The sequence below is a fragment of the Sprattus sprattus genome (genome assembly GCF_963457725.1).
Source record: "Sprattus sprattus genome assembly, chromosome: 2".
Taxonomy (NCBI): Eukaryota; Metazoa; Chordata; class Actinopteri; order Clupeiformes; family Clupeidae; genus Sprattus; species Sprattus sprattus.
Window position 1 is genome coordinate 8,908,911 of NC_137921.1, and position 21,698 is coordinate 8,930,608.

The following is a 21,698-nucleotide window of genomic DNA, read 5'->3' on the forward strand; positions in this document are numbered from 1 at the left end:
ATGAAACATGATCATTGTGTTACCATGAGACAGAGGAACACCTGCGTTTAACCCAGCTGAAGCTCTGACCTGGATGACCATTAGCATCTGAACCCCTTCCCCCCAGATAGCGCCCTTCTTGCAACAACTTCCTGTTTAAAATATTTCATGCTACTTATCTGTCTGATACCAATAAGTATTGGAATTTTTAGTATACCCATGACAATGGACATATTTTTAATATGTTTCTAGAACAGACCATTCTTACATTGTCCACACAAGCTGTGATTTAACACATTAGAACCATGGACTGCTCATTAAGCACCCTGCTGGACATTTAGACGGCAACATTCTTCTTTTGCTTTGTCCCCTGTTTATTCATATCACACGTTAGCTTACATCCAGGGAAGGACATCAAACAAAGAAATACAATCAAAAACATTTTATTGATCAATAATAAGAAGAAGCATAGAAGTTGAATTGAAACATTTTTGCTTATAAATAATAAGAAGTACCACAGAAGTTAAATTGAAATCATTTTTTGATCAGTATTGCTATTGCATTATTTTTATATAGCTTCTTGGGTCGATATGTATCCAAAACTGCCCATAAATGACCCTCCCCCATTTTATTGGCCTTATAATTTCTTCCTTCAGAGTTAAAAATGTCAGGGAATTGGACTAGACTGCTTAATGTTGTGGTCTGGCTGCACACAGGAGTAATATAGTCTCACAGTAGTAGTTTGGTTCTGGAAAAGCACATTATCCGTTTCTTATCATTGGGCCTGTCCTGATTCTTCAAGTAAGCTATTGTTGACGATTCCTTTTTAAGGATGTATAGACACTTAAGTGGACTTTTTTTTTTTTTTTTTTTTTTAAAGGCCACTTTGATATTGGAAAAGGCTAATCCAAATATATGAGGCTCACTTTTTTTCCAGCATGACAGCATGAGACGTTTCAGCCACAGTGGCATTTGGTAAAAGAAAACTTTTAAACCATCTCTGACATGACATAAAGAAGGTAGTCATCAACCATAAAGGCTACAATACAATTAGATCAAATCGATACCGAAACCTATAGCGTCAAAAGACCACAGATTCTCTTTCTCATTTCTCTTTCTCTCTTGGCTCATAACCTGTATTCTCATGTTTCATTGCGCCTGATACTGAGCTTCTCTGAGCTTCTCACTCCATTCAAAGGTCACAGCTTACTTGAGAAAAGAATCTCGGTCATGCTCTCTGAGCAGTGGCTGGTGAACAGTAGCCTAAATGACTATACCTACGTTAAAACAGGACAAGGATTTGTTTCCTCTTCTCCTTTTTCTTCTTCCTCTTCATTCTCTCTCTTCTCATCACCTGACACCAGAAATCATCATCGGCAGTGACATTGATATGTTATCAGAGATGGGCAAAAATACATCAAAATGTATTTTGATACAAAATACAAAATACCCCTCAAATAAATGTATCAAAATAAAATACAAAATACTGTTGCCAGAAAATGTAACAAAATACAATACATGTATTTTGTATTTTTAAAATACAGGAAATACTTTTTCTGAATTTTCAGTTCTCACAATTTGGTATAGCAGAACATTCAGGTTTGGGCTATTCAGTGGCGTTACGTAGTAACCACGGGGCCAGGTGCAGGCTATTATGACGGGCCCATGTCAGTGGTTCTGTATCCTTTTTTTCATGTTTGTAACCGCCGCCACAGGGCTCTCATTGCAATCTCTATGGCTTCCTGGAGGGCTATCCCCACCGTGCTTTCATCATACGTAATTGCCAGGTAAGGACTGGGACGCGATCTGGCACTCCGCGCCTGGGCAAGACTCTTCACTTTGTGAATGAGGCGCGCCTCACCTAGGACGCGGGTCTGGCACTCCACGCCTGGGCAAGACTCTCCACTTTGTGAATGAGGCGCACCTCACCTAGGACGCAATCTGGCACTCCGCCCCGAAGAGACTCTTTTTAAAGATCTTAGCCTACTATAAACGTTGTTGAGACTCTTACTAAAGATCTTACTCATTCTCACAGAGACAAAACAATACACGTAGCCTACTATAAATGTTGTTGAGATTTTTATTATGTTGAAAGTCGGTACCAAAACAGAGACAAATTGCTACACGTCAAGCAATGTCATTTATTTCCTAAAATACGTTTTACGAATCCAGCTTACATTACCACTGCACACTCACAACCTTACAGATAACGTATAGAAGTTGTACTAGTATTTGTATTCAAAGTTTATACTTTAATCTACCAAAGAACTCACTGTTTAACAATACAACTTGACATCACACAGATAAATGACCGTGTAGCTATTTGTTTTGTCTCTGTGAGATTGAGTAAGCTCTTTAGTGCGAGTCTCAACAACGTTTATAGTAGGCTAAGATCTTTAATAAGAGTCTCATGTGTGCCCGGGCCCCCCGGCGCGGAGTGCCAGATTGTGTCCTAGGTGAGGCGGGCCTCATTCACAAAGTGGAGCGTCTCGCCCAGGTGCGGAGTGCCAGATCGCATCCTAGGTGAGGTGCACCTCATTCACAAAGTGGAGAGTCTCGCCCAGGCGCGGAGTGCCAGATCGCGTCCCGGACCTTAGCTCTAATTGCGTATAAGAACATCACACGGCTTTCATCAAGTCACAGTCACATCAAGTGATGGCTAACGTTCAGTGCAACAACATCAGTCGCTCTTTGAACCTCCTTTAAGAACCTCCTTTAAGTCGGTGTACTAATGAAGATAAATTGACAAGGATCAAGACAGCTTTCTAAGTTTTCGACCACAACCCTGTTTTGTGAAAAAAATTGATTTAACATGAGAGTCAATGAGAGAGATCTGGGGTGATTTCCTTTTCGCCCCAAAAAGGGGTGGGCCATAAGAAGCAACCCTTTTGGCAAATTGACTGATTCGACAATGACATTCAGAGGCAGATCAGATGGTCTCGTGGCAGAAAAAAAATCTCCTTCTGCCTAAACACTGGAGAAAGTAATTTGAGTATTTTAAATACAAAATTACTCCACTCTAAAGTATTTTGTTACAAATTACATTCGATTTTTTATCGGCCCTATCAAATACAAATTACAAAATACTCAAAAGCAAATTAACTAGTATTTCAAATACAAGTAATTGAAATACTGCCCATCTCTGTATGTTATACACACACAAACCAGAACTAAAGTCAGATTCTTTACCTGAGTTTGTTTACACTGGAAAAGATGTTGTGCTATTGGTTTGGGACTCCCCACAGTGACCCTCATTCTCACTGTCACATGCGAGTACTCACAGCCAGCAACCAAGCTAATCACTATGACAACTGCCCACATTTCCTTTATCAGTGTTTTGTTGTATAAGGCCCACAACACCTCCAGTGGGCTCTACAGTGGCGTCACCCACCCCCTCACCTTAGGCCTACTCATGACGGGTTAGAACACATGCCACTACCAGAGACAACAACAGACCCATCTCAAGATACACCTCAGAAAGTTTCACATATCTCAGTTATAGTTCAGGTTAATTCATGATTCCAAGTAGTCTGTGCGCTATAACAACAGGCTCACTTTTTCAGCAGCCTCAGACAACTCCATTAAAGCTCCTTTGAGAGACCGTCCTCAAAAACCAAAATCCAACAGAAGTGTTGTGGTTGATTTAGCTACAAAGCCTCTAACTCCTGTCTCCACTGGTCTTGTGTGTGCCAGCTGCATGATGCCCACCATTCTGTGCAGGTGTGCTGGGTCCTCCTTCCGCTGTAGCAGGGGTACTAATATCCTGTGGTCTTTGGTGCTCAACCTGCCTCTGTACTCCTCCGCTCCTCAAGCGTCTGTTATTGGCTATCAGATCATAAAGGTAATTAAGATTAATGGTATAGTTTATATGGGATTATATTTCTCCAATCCTTAAAATTGTGGACAAATGCATGACAAATACCTCAACCTCAGACGTAAAACCTCAAAACGGAACAAAACCATGAGCAGGAATGCTGGGAAACAAGTCTATTATGCTAAATTGTTCCTCATTCCTTGTTCCTTGTTCATTGTCCATTGTTAATGTCTCTGTCTGTCAAACTGTTGTGCAACCATAAATAATATCTCAACTTACCCATGCATCTTTTCCTGCAGAAGACGATGACGATGATGACTACAGTCAGACAAACCAGTGCTATCACCACCACTACCACAACATGTTTCCGGCCTGGACGAGGTTCATAATCTAGGAGCACAGAATCACAAAGGGTCAGACATGTGCTAATATTCCATACAATTGTGTTTATATAGCACCAAATATCCCCCCCCCCCCCCCCCCCCAAATACATCTACTGGAGTAGACCAACCAAGCTAATAGAACAGACCTGAACCAATTTACATGGTGTGGGGACAATCTAGATCTGGTGACAACTCACAACTAATGATGCAACTGGATCCAGTTGAGAATCCTTACCTAAAGGTATGTCCAACTTGTTGTCCAGGCTGAGATGCTCAGCCTTACAAGTGTACTGGTGGTTCTCTCTTAGTTCCTCTGAGCTGACCTCCAGGCTCTTCCTCATCTGGTAGGTTCCATCTCCGTTAGGAAGCAGTTCCCCTCCAGTGATCTGTTGGCTATCCAAAGGCTGTCCATCTCTGAGCAGGGTCAGGTTGATGTGACGGGGGTAAAACCCAGTGGCCAGACAAGTCACTTTCACCCAACCAGAGTCTGGGAGGGCCTTCTGGAACAGCCTGACTCTGGGTTTGACTGAGAAAGACATAATATTTATTTATAATATTTATTCATCACAAATCATGAATTTGTGTCATGTGTTATTTATCATAGTGTTGTTACATTCAATTTTAAAGTCATAATGTTTATCAACATCAACATATCATTTTATGAGATGCACATAACACATTACCTTTTCTCATTACATGTTTTCTGTTGAACTTAAGAAGTGTCTGAAGTGCTTCAATGCACAAAGGCTCAAAGACATTGGCGATTAACGATCCCCAGTAATTTGCCGTAAGAATATTCCAGTCTCCGGGCCATCGAAACCCTGATTGAAGGGTTTTGTCAGAAATCCTTATAAGTGCCTCATTCCCCATGTCTCCATCGAAAGACTCTTTAATTATCAGCCTCCCAGGTGCACCATTGTCCAATGAATCACAACCAAATATACACTGGTGGGAGGGAATTCCTAAGAGAAGGTAAATAAGGAAACACAACATACAGTGTATAATCATCAACACATCTAAGAACACAAGCACAATATCACAAACCTCTGGAACTCTTCAGACAGTCAGTGCTTACCATGTGTGTTATTGTATTTATGAATACGTCTATCTACTTTATTTCTGATATCGTTGTGCGTTATGGTTAACACAAAAATGCCATTTTTCTGGGCAGTGGGATGGGAAATGTCCTCTTCATTCATAGGTCCTCTTGGGAGAAGTTTTTGTTCATTTGAGGAATAGTAAGCAAGTGGAATATCATCCAGCATCAGCACTGCACTGAACTCGGGAAAAGGAGTGTCCCCTTTGATGTACGTGGAGAAGAAGAGCAATGAATGGGAACCTGTCAGAATAAAAGAGTGTAATAATAAACCTGCCAAGTCCTTACACTTCATCTGCACCTAAAGCTGACAAAACAGTGTGGTGATAAAACTGGTCATATTTACTCGATTAATATTTACGAATTAATCCTAAATGTCAGTGGTACAAAGAGTAGATTGAAATTGTCAATCTACTCTTCATATATATTTGAATAGCTTGTCCTACAAAAGTTTATTTTTTTAAGATGTAAAAGTGCCTGAAAATATAAAGAGTGTGGTATTTGCACTGCTGCCAGTTCGTTCTGGATGTTTGATTTAAAGGTCATGTTTCTTAATACTTTAACTCTTAGACGTACTTTCTTTCATTCATATTTACATATCATGCGTTTTGTCTCACAGGTTAAAAAAACCTAGCCTGGCCATTACCAGCCTGTGACTCCATTTCATTCCGCCTTTCAGTCTGGGCCAACCCAATGCATTTTGGTTTCCGAGATGGGCGGGTGCTTATCTTGAGGTTTAAAATCATTGGAGTTCCCTTAACCAATCAGCAACGTTTAGTAAGCATTCGGTAGATTAAACTCTTCCCAAAGCCAGTTGGGAGAAGAGCTACGACGTCCTTTCCAATCATAAAACTTACAAGAAAATACTCTTGTTCTCCTTTTAATTTTCTGATGTTCTCGAGAGTTGAGACAACTTTTCCGATAGCTTTTCGTGTCTTTTCCTCCAAGGCGAGTTTTGCGTCACAGCTCTGAACTGTTCGCTGATTGGTCCTGCAAAATTTTGAGTTCTGGAGACGATTGTCAATGGGGTTGGGCCAGACTGAGTATGAGCTTGAAATCAATTCAGGCGGAAATACGTAGGCTGGTGTCACCAGGCTAAAAAAAACCCACCTTGCTACACATATAAAAGCCTATCGGAGCCTTTAAAAAAGAATAGTTGTCATTCTTTGGGATCTAGATATACATCTCTATTATAAAAACTAAAAGCCATATTCACATTCAATTAATTTGAGACAGGGTGTTTAAAGGATTGCATACTACTTCTCTGACCACCCTTAGCATTGGAAACAGATCATTTTTATATTGTATTTTCATGGTAAACGAAAACAAACCCACTTTCTGAGCTGTAATCACAAGAAATACACAACTTACATAAAACTATCTCTAACTGAACTATGGGGCTAGATCAGTCAGTATCCAAAAGGACATTTAAATGATAAACCTCATTTGATTTGCCTTTTTGTTGTTTTCAAGTGTTAAAATGGCAGTGCACAAGACGGCTTTACAAATCAAATCCTTTTTCAATTCACCATGTCTGCCCTCATCGATTTGTTTTATTTAATAATCTGATATTTTTGTTATTGCTGGAAGTCCTCTATGCCATTCCATCTTTTGAACAATCTCTATTATAGCCCTACAACTTAATGATAACCATCAGATTTATGTCAGTAATTTAATGACGACTGTGGATACACAACTTCCTGCTCCAACAGCCCTAAATGCAAAGTAACTTTATGACACTTTTGATATTAGACACAGTAATATATAACTTCACAAGGCTTTTGATATAAGACACAGGAATATGTAACTTCATAACACGTAGCACAGAAACAAGTGGTATCTGCACTCCTGCCATGCTGTAGCTGTTAATTTGATCTAAATATCATTTCATTCCTATTTACATAGGCCTACGTTTCGTCTCACCCGTAAAAAAAAAACTTTTAGTATGTAGATTAACATTTCTATTATAAAGACTAAAAGCCACATTCACATTCTATTCACTTTAGGCAGCTATCACAATATGCTTACCTCTGTCTGGGCTGCACATCGAGTACGAAACAGACAAAATATAAAGAACAAGGATGATTCCGGTCATCTTCATATTCGACTAATATCCGTATTTTTGTATTTATTTAACTTTTTTCGTTCTTCTCTCTTTCGGCCAGAATCCTCTTGAAACAAGCTTGGGTGGTAATAGAAGTAGTTTCGCAAAGGTGTGTCGCCTCCGTTTCACATTCTACCTGTCCTCCCACAGTGTCCTCCAACAGCCTAGTTGAATAACACATTGACTGGTGTAGACATCCTGTAGTATGTAGTACTGTTCGCCTAACAGGTATTACAGTTTTTTAACGATTGCTAAAACACTAAAACCTATTGGCTGAACAAAGTTCTCAGTTGCCTGAACTCATATAGCTAATTGTGCAGTCTGTTGTAAATACCTTACACTATTTCACATGGTAAAACACAATTTGCAGATCTCACTTAGACTTTTCAGCAAATCTCAAAACACATTCTGCACTCTACTGCACATGTCATCCATACTGGTAAACAAAAGTGGCAAAAATAAAATACAAATAGAGAACACGTCATTGATTAAACACAACCACACAAAACTGATTTCACTTGTATCAAATGATGTAACACAACCAATATAAGACCGTTTAGAGAGCAAACAGGTTGTTGAAGGTGGGAAGGAGAAAGTCTGAGAATGGATAGAAGAAACAACGTGAGAGGACGAGTGCTTATGTGAGGTGGGCGAAAAGGAGGAAGGCAAAAAAGAGGAAGAGGAAAAAAGAGGAAGAGAAGGACAAAGAGGAAGAAGAAGACAAAGAGTGGAAACATCTGATGAAATTAGAGCAACAGTCAAAGACCATGTTATAGTCCATGGACTGACAATGAGGGAAGCAGGACTGGCTACGGCACACAAGAGGCTTCTTCCCCCGTTGCCTCAGGAGAGAAAATATTGCTTGTGATGTCGACAAAGTGCTCTGGCCTAACCCAGCCCAAAGACAAGAAGAAGCACATTGATGACATGTTGACTCCTTTGATTTTTGTCCCTTTTACAGTACTGTAGTAGTGTATACTGTAATAGGCCTACAGTGCATTGTAGGTTGTATAATGTACAATAAACAAGTTGTATGGCCCTGAACATTGTGCTTTCTATTTGCTACAGTAACAGTACTGACTGCTCAATAGATTTTGACTGGTTGCAGGTTCATATCAACAAAGAACAAGAGTGAGTTGTGAGTACCCCGCAAACAGGGGACGTCCCCAGGACGTTAACAGGACATTCGCAACGTCCCCATTCGTCGCCAATTGGTCCCCGCCACAACGTTCGCTAGAGGACGTTACCAGAAAGATTTTGACGTTCGTAGCAAGTCTACGTTTGGTCCTTCTGTGAGGTTCGCACGAGTCTTTTAGGGCACGTTCTAATTTGGTCCTTTAAAAACGTCCCCGTAACCTTTACCTGTGGTCCTCTGCTTGACGTTCGAATGAGCCTCAAAACTGAACTTTTAGGGGGAAAAAATGAACTTTTAGGGAACGTTCTGATTTGGTCTCTCAGCACACGTCCCCAGGACGTCCTTTAAAACCGTCCCTGTAACCTTTACCTGTGGTCCTCTGCGTGACGTTCGCATGAGCCTTAAATCGGACTTTTAGGGAACGTTCTGATTTGGTCTCTCAGCACACATCCCCAGGACGTCCTTTCAGAAAAACGTCCCCGTAACCTTTCCCTGTGGTCCTCTGCTTGACGTTCGCATGAGCCTTAAATCGGACTTTTAGGGAACATTCTGATTTGGTCTCTCAGCACACGTCCCCAGGACCTATAGAAAACGTTTCCCAATTGGCACCGCAACGTCCTCGGGACGTTCTTGGATCGTCGTGCAAAACGTCCTAGGGTTGTCAAGGGAACCATTCACATTTACGTTTTTGGAAGGTTCGGAGAGACCATTAGAGGACGTCGAGGGGACGTAATTTTGCTTACAGGGTAGTGAGACGCAGGGTACAGTACTATAGGGGTATAAGAAGGAGAAAGAACCAACACAAATTAGAGCAAAGCAGAGTAGTAATTTCTGATACTTTTGTATAGCTACTATGAGAGAACATGTTTTCATTCATCAAAGACAATGATAGATAAATATGAAATTTGTTGAGATTTAAAAAAAAAAAATGTACTTCTCCCTGAGAACTATACGTTTTGAACAATGTGTTTTCAATTTTTTGGTGTATTGTTTACTGACTGCTTTGTCACTTTGTTTATGATTTGAGAGCAGTGTTTGATTTTGAGCACAGGTAAAACTGTTTTGAGGTGAAAGTTTCATTTTGCAAGAGGATTCAGAGGTTTTGTAAATAGTGCTTGAAGATGAGGTTTTGTGTTTAGAGTTTAGAGAAAATGAGTGACTGTTTCAAGAATGTGTTTTAGCAATTGTAAAAAACTGTATTAGTGTGACCGTATGGTGTGGGGAAGCCCTATTTTGAATGCAATGCTTCCCTCTACAGGATAAACATGAGTTGACACGATGCGTCACTTCATCTATAGTTCAAGGGCCGTATTCACAAAGAATCTTAGGGCTAAAAGTAGGTCATAAGTGGCGAATTTAGGAGAAACTCCTAAAAATAATGGTCGTGTCAGTCTTAAATGTAGGACTCCTAATTTTTTTTACTAAGAGCAATTCACAAAATATTTTATCCCTAAAAGTAGCACCTAAGTCTAGGACAGCTTAAAACTCCTCATGAGGACTCCTAAATCACTAAGACCTATTCACAAAAAATCGTAAGATGGCTGCAGCCGACTTGGAATTGATAAAAGACATTGCTTAAACCGTGAAAGTATTAATATTGTCGTAGAATTAGCGCGGGATGCAATGACGCCTTTAAACAACGATGTGTCCCGAAGTGAAATGTTTGGAAACATAAAGATTTTTGTTTGGCTTCGCGGAAAACGCAACTGACGACACTGGGAATCATCAGTCAGCCGTTTAATTCATCAAACTATCAACGCACTGTAGACCCCACATCATCCAACAGTTTATCCAAACAATCGCTTATTACACAATATCAAAGTAAATTCCATGGCGATCGCAGGAATGTCCAGTGACGGGACACACATCACAATAATTCGTCCACCGTGGCCTGGATGTACCGATGACTGGTGCATTTCAACGGAGAGCGGTCGCAGGTTTTTGAGAACTTACCAGCTGGATGCCGCTGGGGTGACAGTGGCTATTGGGACCAGTAGGCTTTCGCCTAGGCTACGGTTCACGTTCGTTTCGCTTTGATCAATTAAGATTGGAGGGCTTGAAGGGCCGTATGTGCTGATATTTGAAGTGGCCAAGGGCTGGAAATATAATATCCTAACAGTTTGCTGGGTGCTTTAATTATTACTGCCTTGATTACATGCAATTGCCATATTTTATATTGATCGCTTTATATTTCTCTTAACGTGCTAAGTGTCATTCCCGTTGGATGCACAAACTTGTCATCATGCGTGTGCATTCTGCTAACTGCACTGTCCATAACTATTTAATATGACTTAATTTGAAGCCTAGGTTATTCTCTTATTTTCAGTCGATATAGTGGGATTGTTAGAGAGACGTCACGAATGAGTTTTTAATGAGAGAGCCTGTCAACAACCAATCACCGTCCTCACCCCTTCTAAACTCGTGCATGAGAAGCGACGTCATCCATAGCAACGGAGTTTTTATCTTAAGCTTAGGAGTTGGTATTATCCTTAGTATGAGTAGGTCTCAGAGCCGTTGTGAATCACTTTTAAGAAATTACTCCTACGTAAAAGGTTTTAGCGCGAGTTAGGAGCACTCCTAGTGGTAAGATAAAAGGCTTTGTGAATACGGCCCCAAATGTGTATAATGGGAATCTGGTTCCCACATAGCGCCCTTCTTGCAACAACTTCCTGTTTAAAATATTTCATGCTACTTATCTGTCCAATACCAATAAGTATCGGAATTTTTAGTTTACCCATTGTAATGGACATATTTTAAGAAGTTTATAGAACAGACCATTCTTACATTGTTCACACAAGCTGTGATTTAACAGATTAGAACCATGGACTGCTCATGAAGCACTCTGAAGCACCCTGGACATTTAGACGGCAACATTCTTCACTTGCTTTGTCGCCTGTTTATTCATATCACACGTTAGCCTACATCCAGGGAATGACACCATACAAAGAAATACAATCAAAGTTAAATTGAAACATTTTTGCTGATCAATAATAAGAAATACCATAGAAGTTAAATTGAAATAATTTTGTTGATCAATATTGCTATTGTATTATTGTTATATAGCTACTTCGGTCGATATGTATCCAAAACTGCCCGTAAATGACCCTCCCCCATTTTATTGGCCTTATAATTTCATCCTTCAGAGTTAAAAATGTCAGGAAATTGGACTAGACTGCTTAATGTTGTAGTCTGGCTGCACATAGGAGTAATATAGTTTTACAGTCGTAGTATGGTCCTGGAAAAGCACATTATCCGTTTCTTATCATTGGACCTGTCCTGATTCTTCAAGTAAGCTATTGTTGACGATTCCTTTTTAGGGATGTATAGACACTTTAGTGGACATTTCTTTTTTTTACAAAGGCCACTTTGATATTGGAAAAGGCTAATCCAAATATATGAGGCTCACTTTTTTTCCAGCATGACAGCATGAGACGTTTCTGGTAGCCACAGTGGGCATTTGGTAAAAGAAAACTTTTAAACAATCTCTGTCATGACATAAAGAAGGTATTCATCAACCATAAAGGCTACAATAAAAGGAGATCAACTTGATAATGAAACCTATAGCGTAAAAAGACAACAGATTCTCTTTCCCCTTTCTCTTTCTCTCCTGGCTCATAACCTGTATTCTCATGTTTCATTGCGCCTGATTCTGAGCTTCACTGAGCTTCTCTCTCCATTCAAAGGTCACAGCTACCTGAGGCGAGAATCTCTGTCTGGCTCTCTGAGCGATGGCTGGTTAACAGTAGCCTAGAAGACTATGTTTAAACTCACTATTACAAGCTGGGATTACCTGTAATATAAACATGTCTGTTCGCTTCAGCTAACAAGTCACATCCTTTCCGACAGGACGGAACATTTGGACTGTTTGTCAGGGTCCCTCCCGGTCAGTGTGTCTAAGCAAGGGAGAGAAATGTGTGTTCTAGTTCTTCCCTTCCAACATTACAGTAACCCATGGATGTGTGCAGTCTTGCTGAGGATGGCATGGCATGATTGAGACTCCCATGCTCCTCTCTGTACCAGCTCAGCAAACTCAATTTTTGAATAGACTTGTCTCCTCTTCTCCTTTTTCTTCTTCCTCTTCATTCTCCCTTTTCTCATCACTTGGCTCCAACAATGAATTTAATGCGGTAGGCATCCATAACCCAAAGTTCTCTCCATCTGATATTCCTCGTCTCAACACCAGGCCAGATCATCAATTGCCCTTGCTTTGCTTGAGAAGCCGCTACTGCTCATCTAGTTTACTCTTCTTGCTGGTTACCATCTGCCTCCTCTCCAGCAATGTAGCCCTACCCCATGCTTTCCAACTGTCACCCAGCCCAAAACGTAGCCCTCTCGTAGCAATGTAGCCCTACCCCATGCTTTCCGACTGTCACCCAGCCCAAGCCCTGCTCTTCCACTCTGTACCATCATTTTGTTGATCAGTATTGCTATTTGGTTTCTACCCATTACATGTTTCCTTCTTAGTCTGCTTGGTTCCTCCTTGCTGTTCACCAGCAGCAAGATGCCCACCATTCTGTGCAGGTGGTGTCAAGTCCTCCTTCCGCTGTAGCAGGGGTACGCCGCTGGACTTGAACCGAGTGACTTGGGCTAGCTCTTAACACATTGTACCCACCACTGGGGTCCTGTACTCCTTCATCCAGGCAATTCTTCATTCCCTGGTGAATCCTCAAGCGTCTGTTGTTGGCTACCAGATCATAAAGATAGTTAAGTTTAACGGTTTAGTTTATATTTTCCCCAGTCCTTAAAATTGTGAACGAATGCATGACAAATAACTAAACCAATACAATCTCAAAGCAGAACAAAACCAGGAATGTTGGGAAGTTGTTCCTTGTTCATGTCTCTGTCCGTCTCAAACTGCATATCTCAACTTACCCATGCATCTTGTCCTGCAGAAGACGAGGGCAATCATGAATACAGTTAGACAAACCAGTGTCATCACCATCACTGCAACAACATGTTTCTGGCCTGGATAAGGTTCATAATCTTGGAGCACAGAAGCACAGAGTTTCAATTGTATTTATATAGCGCCAAAACAGTAACATTGTCTCAAGGGGCTTCAGAGGGCCAGTTTAGGGAGCAAACAGGTTGTTGAAGGTGGTAAGGAGAAAGTCTGAGAATGAATAGAAGAAACAATGTGAGGGGAGGAGGACAAGTAAACACCACGTTGACTCCTTTGATTTGTGTCCCTTTTACTGTGGTAGTGTATACTGTAGTAGGCCTACAGTGCATTGTAGGCTGTATAAGGACAAAACGTAAACAAATTGTATGGCCCTGAACATTGTGCTTTCCATTTGGTACAGTAACAGTACTGATTGCTCAATGGATTGTGAATGGTTGCAGGTTCACATCAACAAAGAACAAGAGTGAGTTGTGAGTAGTGAGATGCAGGGTACAGTACTATAGGGGTACAAGAAGGAGAAAGAACCAACACAAATTATAGCAAAGCAAAGTCATTTCTGATACATTTGTATAGCTACTATGAGATAACATGTTTTCATTCATCAAAAGTCAATGATAGATAAATATGAAATTTGTTTTGAGGTAAAAAAAAATGTACTTCTCCCTGAGAACTATATGTTTTGAACAGTGTGTTTTCTATTTTTTGCCGATTGTTTACTGACTGCTTGAAAGTGTATATAATTTTGAACACTTTGTTTATGATTTGACAGCAGTGTTTGATTTTGAGCACAGGTAAAACTGTTTTGAGGCGAAAGTTTCTTTTTGCAAGAGGATTCAGAGGTTTTGCAAATAGTGCTTGAAGATGAGGTTTTGTGTTTAGAGTTTAGAGAAAATGAGTGACTGATTCAAGAATGTGTTTTAGCAATTGTAAAAAACTGTATTAGTGTGACCTTATGGTGTGGGGAAGCTCTATTTTTTTACGAAATGCTTCCCTCTACAGGATAAACATGAGATGACACGATTTTCAAGCAGGCCCATTTATTTATCAGTGTGACCTCATAAGTGGCTCCAACAATGGATTTAATGCGGTTAGCATCCATAGCCCAAAGTTCTCTCCATCTGATATTCCTCATCTGAACACCAGGCCAGATCATCCATTGCACTCGCTTTGCTTGAGAAGCTGCTGCTGCTCCTCTAGTTTACTCTTCTTGCAAAGCTGGTTACCATCTGCCTCCTCTCCAACAATGTAGCCCAACTGTCACCCAGGCCAAAACGTAGCCCTCTCGTAGCAATGTAGCCCTACCCCACGCTTTCCAACTGTCACCCAGCCCAAAAACTGCTCTTCCACTCTGTACCTTCCCAATGACACCGGAGCAGTGTTCTTGACTAGTGGCTCCTTAGACTGTCACAAGGTCATCTCCAGGCGGGTCTTAGTCACTTTTCTACTCCCCAGCCAGGCTGGTCATTGGAAACTCTGTTTTCAATACAATGCTAAGGTGCTAAGACAATGTGGCATCCCAAGCTATTTCCTAACTGCCTTATTTATGACTCTCAAATAGCAATGTTATCTCAAGCGGGGCAATTTCAGGTTACCCGGCAAGAAGGTCACAGGGAAATATCTGTGTGGTATTTGTTCAAGGCAACAACAAACTGGCACAGCCTTGAGTCAATAACTAACTTAACAACGCCCACTTGTGCTTGTGTGACTTTTCATTTACACTTATTCTCTCAGCAGACACTTTTATCTTAAACCCCTACACAAACCCCTTAATGCTGTTGTTATCTATGTTCAATATTAGCACTGGGCCAAGGGCACAATTACAGCTTTAAAGTTATAGCCATGGCAAGGGCACAATTACAGCTTTGAAGTTATAGCCCAGAAATATCACACGGAGGTCTCTGCTTTTTGTCCTTTCTGACTCCATATCTTTACATCCCATAATTATAGATGACCTCACCCATAAGATTCAATTTATACATTTTGAATGTACCCTTGAATCCTTCCCAAATTCCTTTTAAATAAAAATTTGATGCAATTCCATTTCTTGACCTCATAGTCCCCTGGCCATCTAACCTTTGGTTTCTACCCACTACATGTTTCCTTCTTAGTCTGCTTGGTTCCTCCTTGCTGTTCACCAGCAGCAAGATGCCCACCATTCTGTGCAGGTGGTGTCAAGTCCTCCTTCCGCTGTAGCAGGGGTACTCCACTGGACTTGAACCGAGTGACTTGGGCTAGCTCTTAACACATTGTACCCACCACTGGGGTCCTGTACTCCTTCATCCAGGCAATTCTTCATTCCCTGGTGAATCCTCAAGCGTCTGTTGTTGGCTACCAGATCATAAAGATAGTTAAGTTTAACGGTTTAGTTTATATTTTCTCCAGTCCTTAAAATTGTGAACAAATGCATGACAAATAACTAAACCAATACAATCTCAAAGCAGAACAAAACCAGGAATGTTGGGAAGTTGTTCCTTGTTCATGTCTCAAACTGCATATCTTAACTTACCCATGCATCTTGTCCTGCAGAAGACGAGGGCAATCATGAATACAGTTAGACAAACCAGTGTCATCCCCATCACTGCCACAACATGTTGCCGGCCTGGATAAGGTTCATAATCTTGGAGCACAGAAGCACAGAGTTTCAATTGAATTTATATAGCGTGAAAACAGTAACATTGCCTCAAGGGGCTTCAGAGGGCCAAGCACCCCCCCCCCCCCAATCATTACCTATGTCTAAAATGTCCAAATTGTTGTCCAGGCTAAGATGCTCAGCGCTACACGTGTACTGGTGGTTCTCTCTTAGTTCCTCTGTGCTGACCTCCAGGCTCTTCCTCATCTGGTAGGTTCCATCTCCATTAGGTAGCAGCTCCCCTCCAGTGATCTGGTGGCTATCCAAAGGCTGTCCATCTCTGAGCAGGGTCAGGTTGATGTGACGGGGGTAAAACCCAGTGGCCAGTCAAGTCAATTTCGCCCCACCAGAGTCTGGGAGGGCCTTCTGGAACAGCCTGACTCTGGGTTTGACTGAAAAAGACATCATATGTTTATAATATCACAAATATCCCGTGTTGTAATATTCAATTTTAAAGTCAAAATGTTTATCAACATCAAGGTATACATTTCATGACATGCACATATCACATTACCTTTTCTCATTACATGTTTCCTGTTGATGTGAAGAAGTTTCTGAAGTGCTGTAAGGCAGAAAGGCTTATAAACATCGATGAATATCGACCTCCAGTACTTTTCCTGTATAACCGTCCACTCTTTGGACCATCGGTGCACTCTTTGAAGGGTCTTGTCAGAAATACTTAGAAGTATCTCATCTCCAATATTTCCACCGAAAGACTCTTTGTATGTCATTCTTCCAGGTGCACTATGGTTCAGTATATCAGACTACAAGTGTGCAACACAAGACAAAGCAAGGCGGCAAATAAGCTATTTACTAGTTCGGCAGACAGTAGTAACCGGGCGGCTTCAGGCAAACCTACATAACCCAGTAACATGCCTACGGACCCTGGTATGGCAATGACACGGAGGCGATTCTCCATATTAAACGTCATTGTAGCGCCCCATTTATTTGCAAGCTGTTATTTTAAGGTAAAACTGCTTATCCTAACCCTAACCCTGAAGTACAATTCCTACATAATACCACTTTAATATATTTTATTATATTTAGAACGTCTTTGTCTGCATTGATGGTCCTCCTCACCCAAAACATTTGGTGGCGGTAATGCACCTAATTGGAATGCCAACCACCAATAAATTAGAAGAAGAAGAAGAAGTATTGTTCTTAGTGTCTTGGGCTAAAATATTTAGGAAGGAAAGTTGTATTCAGCAATGAACAACGCTTTATCTTTCCATTATGGGGCAGGTTGATGAGACTCTGCATTTAGTGCTGTTCATGTTCATTGTGTTGTCTGTGTGTCTGTGCACTTGCTCTCTGTCAGCCGCGGCAGCTCATGTGCGGGTTGCTATGCGCTGCAGGGTTCTGACAGAGGAACCGGGGGGCGGGGACACCTGGTTAAGATAACCTGTTTCTTGTTGTTGGTTGAGCCTGTTTGTGCCTGCGGTTCTGTGTCAAGCCACAGTGATTATGTGTCAGTAGCCGGTTTGATAACGACCTTGATGTTATATAATAAAATCATCATTCAGGAAAACCCTCTCTGCGTACATATGCCTTTCTAAATCATAATCTAAATTTAATAGGGAAACAATTAACAATAGAATGCTAATTATGTGGTAGGAAACTCTTACAACAAACTATTGCAATTACATATTATTTACATATAACATATATACTTTTTTTTATTACAACAAAATCGTCAGGACGTCCAGCGAGCTTGGCAGGCACAATAGTGTTGAATGCTGAGCTGTAATCCACGAACAGCGTCCTCACATATGTGTTGCCCTTTTCCAGGTGTGTGTTGTTAGGGCAATGGCATCATCTGTTGATTTGTTTGGGCTGTATGCGAACTGAAAGGGGTCCAGGGTGTTCGGAGGAGTAGAGCAGATGGGGGTTCTGACCAGCTGCTCGAAGCACTTCATAATAATTAAGACCTTTGTCAGGTTTTTTTTTAATGGCACACACGACACCCTGGAACACACATATGCATATATGGAGGTGACACAGGACACACACACAGGCCTCAAGGACCCCCCTGGAGCAGTGGGCAGCCTGTAGCACCCGGGGACCAGGTGAAGTGAACTGTCCATCTTTGGTCAGGGATAGACATGTGTTCTGTTATTGTGCATGTTTTTTCTGTTGGGGCTCTTAGTGGAGGAAACCCCTTGTGAACACGGGGACAACATGCAACCTCCACACAGAAAGGCCCGGGAGATAGCCCACCTGAGCACTGAAGGTCTGCCCCCCAGAGCCAACAGCGCCCCATGCGTGAATCAAAACCATGACCTTCTTGCTGTGAGGCACAAGTGCAAGCACTGCAAGCACCTGAGCCACCGAGGTCAGAGCTACAGGGCATTAGTCATTCAAGCAGGTGATGGATGGTTTCTTAGGTATGGGGATGACGGTGGCCTGCTTGAAGGTTGAATATGGAGGTGAATATCTCCGCAAGCTAGTCGGTGCACCCCCTGAGGACACTGCCTGGAAGGTGGCCTATGAATCTGTGCAGAATAGCAGTTACAAATTACTGTTTTGTAGTATTGAATATGTGGATGGCTGACTTCAGGGGCGTAGCAAGCTTTTCAAAAGTGAGGGGGATGGATGTGATTTGTTTATTACCTCCGCCAACGAGGTTGTGTTTTCGCCCCTGTATGTTTGTTTGTTTGTCTGTTTGTTTGTCAGCAGGATTACGCAGAAACGCATGGACCGATTTCCATCAAACTTTGTGGGGAGATTGGTTAATATAATGGCAATAATTGATTAGATTTTCAGATGTCAAGGTCAAAGGTCAAGTTCACAAGGCAGAGGTTTGCATTCTCTGAATGCTCCCATTCTTGTTAACAATAGAAACGATGGATACAATGACAGAGGTGTACAACATGTATAACATACAAGATATAAAAAGCATCCCATTTAAATGAGTGATACTGACATCATTGAAAGACAGATGCTATGATTAATGCATCCATGGCCAGGATATTTATAACATGCTAGTATGCCTAATGAGTTCGCGATTCACAACTTCACCAGGCGTGAAGAAGCCTCGGAATCTGAATGTAATGCTCAAGCAAACACATTTTCAAAATAATAATCATTGAATATTAAGGTCTGCCTAATATTCGTTCGAATTATAGGCTATATATATATTTTTAATAGGCCTAATCGAATTTATTATAGCCTATTAACGAAGTTCGGAGTCAAAGCTATAGGCTACTGAAAAGGCAGGCTGTCGCCTAAAACTGTGTTGGCTACAAACACTCATTAAAAGCTGATGCTAATTATCTTAGAAAATTATCCAACTGCAGTCAAGTTGTCATTGCTTGTATCAAACCATTGTGAATTTGTCGTAACATTAAAACAGGAGACGACTTACTCCTTGTAGAAGACAGATGCTCAGAGCTCCAGTGGTTTCCTCAGGTGAACGAAATTTTCAGAAGATCAGTCGCGCGCAATGCCAGGATGCTTTATTTTCATTGGTTGCTGGTTAAAATCTTACCCAGATACAACAGATACGCTTTTTCTGATTGGCTATTGTTTAGCCCATTTGTTTTTTTGGATTGGCTGATAAGTGGCACCAGATTCGGGGAGACGTGCTTGATTCCTGAGGTTTTTTTTCAGCGTGAGAAATACGATGTGTGGCGGGAGTGCGTGATTAAAGACCAAAATTAGTGACTCTCACGCTCAATACATGACACTTGAGAGTGTGCAAAACTGTGGAAAAACTGCAGAAAAAGTGTGGGTGTTGAACCCTCTCACCGGGAAAAGTGTGGGTGTTAAAACACCCACATCCCCCACGGGTGCGACGCGCCTGGCTGACTTGGCTGCCCTACCTGTCTTTTTTAGATGGGGTGCACTTTGAAGGAGGCTGCAAGACAAGAGAACGCACAAAGTGCTGTTGTTCAAACTTGTTCTATTCTCTGTAACATTTTTTTTAACCATAGTGAAACTCCTTGAGGCATTGCTATGTGGAATGCAAAGTAATGCCTGATCTGTTGAAGGTCGTCATTCCTACCGCCATGCCCTTTGTTGAAATCAATATGACAAGCTTTGCAAAACTATTGCAATAACATGAATTATTCATGACTTTTTTTTATTACAACAAAATCATTCATATGAACAAAACAGAAACAGTTGATGTTAGCCTTGCACAGGTCTCAGGATATGCATTATCATTTAAAACAATGGCCAGTTGTAGTGTGTATGTGTGCATTTGTGTCTGTGTGAGTAATGGGGGTACAAAGAGTCAGTGGTAGGCTACAGAATTGAGGAGAAACTATGAGATTGGAAACAAATCTCAGATTTTGCTGGCTATACATAAATTAATTCATAGAAATCCTATATGGATCTATACAGCATAGCAAAAGAAAAGCATTACATTGCTATGTGGGATGCAAAGTGATGCCTGATATGTTGACGGACGTCATTCTTACTACCCTATGCTGAAATCGATACGACAAGCTTAGCAAAAAGCATGACTTTTAAATGACTGTTCGATATGGATGCAAACTCCTCTGTGCAACAAGACTTATTTACAAACTTATGTCACCATCTTCGGTGGTACACTGGCGTCCTCTTCTGACATTTTGATTGGATTATTAATAAAATAGTTTGAACCTCATAGGGAGATTACCATGAGAAATTACAAAACGGGAGGGGGGCGGGAAATGGGTCAGAAATACGGGAGAAACCCGGGGAAAACGGGAGACTAGGCAGGTCTGTAGGAGAGAAACTTTGGAACATGTAACATGGTTGAAGTGTGAAGCATGTAACAGAAAGAACATTTAATAAAAGTTAAAGAGTCACTCAGGCCCAAGGAAGTTAATGTCCGTTTTTCACCAGAAACTCTTCAGTATGGAAATATATTATGTTATACTTAAAAGATAAACTACAGGTTTATTTGACACGATAATCTTATTACTATGAATTAATAGAATATCTATTTGATTATATTTAAAACCGTCTTTGTCCGCATTGATGGTCCACAACCAAAACAGTTGGTGGCGGTAATGCGCCACATTGGAATGCCAACCGCCAGTAAATAAGAGTAAGAAGAAGTATTGTTGTTAGTGTCTTAGAGGATGCTAAGAAATTTACCAAGGAAAGTTGTATTCAGCTATAAACAAAGCTTTATATTTCCATCACGGGGAAGGCTGATGAGACTCGGTATTTGGTGCGCTTGCAGTGTGTCTTTTTTTAAAATTGGCATTTGAGATTCTTGAAATTCTTTTACAAACTGGAAAACGACACAAGCTGTACACTCGATTGCTTGCTGTCACACACACCGGCGGCGCGAGTCTACGGAGGGGATTCGACACGGAGAAGGTGGGTGGCAGTCAGTCTGATCCTTGGGTAGATTGTTGGAAGGAGACACTACTATCTGCGTTGGTCACTTATATGAGGAAGAAGCTTTTCCCTCTAGCCTTTTTGTCTCAATAAGAAGGGGACTGTCAGCCGATTTGTGTGTTGTTGACGATGCGAGTAGCTTATATTTTATTATAATGTGGCTTAAGTTTAATGTGGCTAAAGTTGCTCATTTAGTGGGAAAATATTGTAGTTAATGGAGGGCTGTTGCTTTAAAGAAACCTGAACAGCACTTACAATCTTAGTATGTTGACGTATTGGTGTGTGTGTGTGTGTGTGTGTGTGTGTGTGTGTGCGTGTAGATGG

The 21,698-nt window shown here is 41.1% G+C and overlaps 2 protein-coding genes and 1 pseudogene across 3 annotated transcripts in view; all 3 read right to left on the minus strand.

Moving 5' to 3' along the window:
• Positions 1–7,373, minus strand: part of LOC308380648 (major histocompatibility complex class I-related gene protein-like) — a gene marked incomplete at both ends in the record, with an annotated part of 47,471 nt that extends 40,098 nt beyond the window's left edge. The window contains one exon of the mRNA XM_080858055.1: positions 7,301–7,373. Coding sequence (XP_080714181.1) covers positions 7,301–7,373 — 73 coding nt within the window. The remainder of the gene's footprint in view (positions 1–7,300) is intronic.
• LOC308360788 (class I histocompatibility antigen, F10 alpha chain-like) lies at positions 1,257–5,858 on the minus strand (the record flags this gene model as incomplete). The annotated part of the gene is made up of 7 exons (XM_080832918.1): positions 1,257–1,333; positions 3,688–3,804; positions 4,073–4,183; positions 4,412–4,702; positions 4,860–5,138; positions 5,453–5,515; positions 5,849–5,858. The coding sequence occupies 7 exons, from the start codon at positions 5,856–5,858 to the stop codon at positions 1,257–1,259; spliced, it is 948 nt and encodes a 315-aa protein (XP_080689044.1).
• Positions 7,374–12,998: 5,625 nt separating the features above from the next.
• LOC308380659 (class I histocompatibility antigen, Gogo-C*0101/C*0102 alpha chain-like) overlaps positions 12,999–21,698 on the minus strand; it is a 15,085-nt pseudogene continuing 6,385 nt past the window's right edge. Inside the window, exons 5-8 of the transcript in view lie at positions 16,555–16,804; positions 16,139–16,432; positions 13,384–13,494; positions 12,999–13,195 (exon numbers count right to left, since the gene is read on the minus strand). The product of the transcript in view is annotated as a class I histocompatibility antigen, Gogo-C*0101/C*0102 alpha chain-like (transcript). The remainder of the gene's footprint in view (positions 13,196–13,383; positions 13,495–16,138; positions 16,433–16,554; positions 16,805–21,698) is intronic.